This window comes from Notothenia coriiceps, unplaced genomic scaffold, assembly GCF_000735185.1.
Source record: "Notothenia coriiceps isolate Sejong01 unplaced genomic scaffold, NC01 NC01_scaffold00003043, whole genome shotgun sequence".
Taxonomy (NCBI): Eukaryota; Metazoa; Chordata; class Actinopteri; order Perciformes; family Nototheniidae; genus Notothenia; species Notothenia coriiceps.
Genome location: NW_011335744.1, coordinates 1 through 4,679, shown reverse-complemented (window position 1 = coordinate 4,679; position 4,679 = coordinate 1). Strand labels below are relative to the sequence as shown.

Genomic DNA, 4,679 nt, shown 5'->3' with positions numbered 1-4,679 from the left:
ATATTGAGATGAACTTCAGGTGAGACACATCACTGATGAGCCTCAAAGAGAGATGTCCAGCCTGTCCACCACTCCCCAAACTCCACCGGCCTCCAATAAACAGCAAGAATGGCTGAGAGTATCCCAACAGGAATTCCCAAGCAGTTGCCAGCACCACTAGACTGCTACATCTCTTTCTAATGGCACATTTCCACTGCAGCGCGTAGCACGGTTTAAGCGTGTCGTGCCAAACCCAGCCCGATTTTTTTGGGGTAGTTCCGGCTCAGGGCTACTTTTTCACCTTTTTTCTGGCCCTCCAAAATTGAGGTTCTTACCGGGCCAACAACCGGGCTGAATATGCTAAACTAGTGATGTAAACACTCTCGACTGCTGAATGGTCATAGAGAATCGCTGGCAAGGGGGCTACAACTACCGTGATTTAATTGTAATACACGTTTCAAAACGATGCCGAAGTAACAACATACTGATGCTGGTCTGCAGACTGCAGGCGAAAAACCTTTTAAAATGCGTGTTTTTCTGAATGGAGATCGGATCGATCAGGCTAAGCTAACGTTGTATATACTCCGTCCATACTCACAACAACGGCCTACAGACATAAATAAACCAGCGACTGTATTTGCCATGACACAGACAGTCTGTGGTTTGTACTTGTTTAACATTTGTCTAGTTTCTGAACAGATATGAGGAGCTGTGAGCTCTGAGTGCTAACAGCTAACGGCTGATGTTTTGGTTTTGTGGTTCTCATTGAAGATGACGTCACGGCAGTTTTACGCAGCGTCGCTCCTCCAGCCGAACAGCCGATCGCCCCGCCTACACTGCGTTACTACTAAGCTGTGCTAAGCCGTGCTAGGTCCTGCAGTGGAAAAGCGCCTTTAGACACATTTGGCTTAATACTTTTGATATTTTTATAAGCTTCGAAGCTCAAAAAGTTTGACACAGCCCTACCTGTAATGCAGCTCCAGCTGCAGTGTGGCCCGGTTGGTGCCGGTTTTGGAGGGCTGGAGGATGCAGTCAAACACATTGTGCCGTCCCCCTGCGGCCCGCCCTGGGCTTTTGTTGGGCCCTTTACAGCGAGTGTCATATGCCAGCAGTGAGTGAGACACCAGGTTAACAGACTTGGATCCATTGGAGAAACTCTCAAAGAGTAGCTTCGATTTCATGAAGTCAAACCTTTGTAAGAGAGAAACAAACATAATATTAAGATGGCATCTCTTAAAACCTTTTTAAAAACGTTCAACTATGATGCAGAAATTCAGTCTACTGGGTTGAAATGTTCTAGCTTAAAGCTGTGAGACATGATAATCTTCAAATTGTATCTGTGTTTACTAAAGACCAGCAGCTAGCGTTAGCCTCAGTCCGAGTAGGAGTTTCAAATACTTTTGAAATGTTTGGTCACAGACAGAGATCGTCCCAACACTGTGGGCCAAGGTACTGTCAATATGACCTTGTGAATTTATAATGGTGTTGGGCTGTAGTCATTCTTGCATAATCCGTATCAAATAGAAATGCCTATGCTAAGCTTGCATGTGAATTTACGTGAGGAAAGTCAGCGGCTTTATGGGACCTCAGATTCATTCCAATGTACATCACAAGTATACCCATTTATTAACTTGAACCGATGCAAATCTAAATTGATACAGGGCTGTAAGAAGAGGAAAAGGCCCACCTTGCTAATGAGCGTTTATCTTCTGTGTGTGTTGGGCTGTCCAAGAGCTCCAAACTGACATCCATCATGTCAACCAGGAAAGACATGCTGGTATAGACATCTCCACTTAACACCGTCTAAAGAGAGACACAGTCAGCTCCCCAACAACGACATTTAGAGGACTTAAATCAGTCAAGAAATGGAATGTTAAAACCATCCTTAAAGCTCACCTTTTATGCTATATTTGAACAATATATTATAGGTCCATATCTATACAAAACATGTCCCTGAATTGTTTTGCTCAAAATACCAAACAGATCACCCATTGTAGCATGCCTCATACCCCTCTATTTCAGCCCTGTTACTAAAGTGCTGATTCTGGGTCCAGCCCTTTAAATGTAACCGAGCTGCTGCTGGCCACGCACCTTTGGAGCGTCCGCATGCAAGTAGTGAGCTCTGTGAAGAGAAGGCTGTCTACCAGCAGAAACTCAGCTACACGCTGCCATGATTATATATATATATATATATATATATATATAACAACTTTACTCTAAGTCCCTCTAAGTTGCGGGACGTTACCAGGAGTTCAATGTAAAGCCAGCCCAAATTTTAGTAATGACGTCAAGTTCTCAGCAAATCTGGATCAGCTCCGTTGTACCCCGTTTTCAGAGATGTGGATAAGGAGGAAAAGAGAGAGGGTTGTATTCTCTGACACTTTGTGAGTCTCCTTACACACCGGCAAATTATATTTATGTATAAAAGACATCAAAAAGAGAATTTTGCATAATAGGTGACCTTTAACAGAGACACAGATTGGCAGTGTTTGCATCAGAGATGTGGACATGTTATACAGACTGCAGTCAGCTGTGTGTGTGGTTGCCTGCAATCTCACATAGCTGCTGGGGTCCTGTAAGTTGTAGGGCCGCAGGAAATCCTCGAAAGGCTCTCCCAGGTTGTTCTCCAGCAGGCCTCGGATCAGCTGGTAGTGCTCTAGGTCCAGAGAGCAGTGCACTGACGACAGGCAGCCGTGGATAGACATGTCAGGAACTGCATGGCTCAACTCCCTGAACATAAGGGAACACAAGCAGGAGTTTACAGAACAAGCCTCCTATACAGGCTCTGGGTACACTCAAACCTAATGCTTTCTTACAGAGAAAAGCTACGTCTCATAGAAAAACAGAAACATAAACCATCTCCGGGCCCTGTACAAAACGCTCAAGTTAATCGCAGTAAGGGTGACTCCAGACCAGAGACAAAAGATGCCACTCAATACAGGCTTGTGTCTCGCAGTTGTTATAGGACTCTTAGGCCATGCCAATATTGGTCTATGTGCAAAAAGAATAAGGAAAATATTCAAAATAGTGTCAGGATTCTCATGTTATGTCACGTTTGTAGTTTTGTATGTCTGGTTATGGGTGTTTTCCTCCTTGTATATTGTCTGGTCCTTCTTCCTGTTTTTTCCCCTGTCGTTAGTTTCCCTGGTGTGTCTAATTGTCTGATTGTGTTCACCTGTCGCCCTTGTGTTTCTCCTCCCCTGCCCGGCTGTTTCTCGTCTTGTGATTATCCCTCCCTGTATTTAGTCTTAGCTCTTCCTGTGTTCAGTGTTGGTTCGTCTTTTGTTTGTGACTGAGTTCACCGGTGAGTGTTCTGTTTTGTCCTAGTATTTTTCGTTATCCTTGAAATAAATGGCATTTTCAGCGTTATCTGCATTTGGGTCCTGCTTGCTTCACCCACCGTAACAGTACGAACCAACCAAATATGGGCCAAGCAGATCCTTTTGAGCAGGAATTGTTGGATTTTACCTTTTCTTTGGCTACCTGCTCTGATCGATGGATGGGAGCGTCCAGGGTTCAGCAGCAAGAGGCTGCTCTGGCAGACGCGCGCCAGATAACTATGGAGAAACCAGGCTTGGTGAGATTCTTACCTGGCTGGATTTTGGAGTTCCTCTCGGTGTGTTATCCCCTGCCTGCTAGCCTCAGACATGCTAGCTTTCTGCCTCCCAATTCCCTTTATGACACCACACGCATCGGTGTGGTCCGTTTGGAGTCAACCCTTGCTTCTGCCCCAGCTCCTGGTCCTGTCCAGGAGCCATTCTCTGGAACTCGTCTGGCTTTTGGAGGTCCACGAGGCCTCCAAACGGCTCCTAAAAGAAGGAGTCGCAAGGCCAGGCTAGCAGCCCGAGCCCCAAGTGCCATGGTTCCGGCCCCAGAGGTTCCGGCCCCAGCAGCCATGGTTCCAGACCCAGTTCTGGCCCCAGCAGCCATGGTTCCGGCCCCAGTTCTGGCCCCAGCATCCATGGTTCCAGACCCAGTTCTGGCCCCAGCAGCCATGGTTCCGGCCCCAGTTCTGGCCCCAGCATCCATGGTTCCAGACCCAGTTCTGGCCCCAGCATCCATGGTTCCAGACCCAGTTCTGGCCCCAGCAGCCATGGTCCCGGCCCCAGTTCTGGCCCCGGCAGCCATGGTTCCAGACCCAGTTCTGGCCCCAGCAGCCATGGTTCCGGCCCCAGTTCTGGCCCCAGCAGCCATGGTTCCAGACCCAGTTCTGGCCCCAGCAGCCATGGTCCCGGCCCCAGTTCTGGCCCCAGCGGCCATGGTCCCTCCTCTAGTCCCTACTCTAGTACCTTCTCTAGTACCTTCTCTAGTCCCTCCTCTAGTCCCTTCTCTAGTCCCTTCTCTAGTTCCCTCTCGAGTCCCCTCTCCAGTCCCTACTCAAGTCCCTACCAAAGTGCCGTTGGAGGTTCCGCTGGGGGTCCTGCCAACTCCATGTCCCGTGCCGTTGGAGGCCCCGCCGACGATTCTTCTGCCGGGGGTCCTGCCAACCCTATGTCCTGTGCCGTTGAAGGCCCCGCCGACGATTCTTCTGCCGGGGGTCCTGCCAACCCTATGTCCTGTGCCATTGGAGGTTCCGCTGGGGGTCCTGCCAGCTCCATGTCCTGTCCCATTGGGGGTCCCGCCGACTGCTCTTCTGCCGGGGGTCCTGCCAACCCTAGGTCCCGTGCCGTTGGAGGTTCCGCTGGGGGTCCTGCCAGCTC

General features: G+C 49.0%; 1 protein-coding gene across 1 annotated transcript; it reads right to left on the bottom strand.

Moving 5' to 3' along the window:
- Nucleotides 1–945: 945 nt before the first annotated feature.
- LOC104941044 (vacuolar protein sorting-associated protein 13D-like) lies at nucleotides 946–3,835 on the bottom strand (the record flags this gene model as incomplete). Its single annotated transcript, XM_010766079.1, has 4 exons — nucleotides 3,570–3,835; nucleotides 2,538–2,709; nucleotides 1,667–1,782; nucleotides 946–1,170 (listed from the first exon to the last, which is right to left on the bottom strand). Coding segments are annotated over exons 1-4 (572 nt in total), but the record flags the coding sequence as incomplete, so codon positions are not given.
- Between the last annotated feature and the right edge of the window lie 844 nt (nucleotides 3,836–4,679).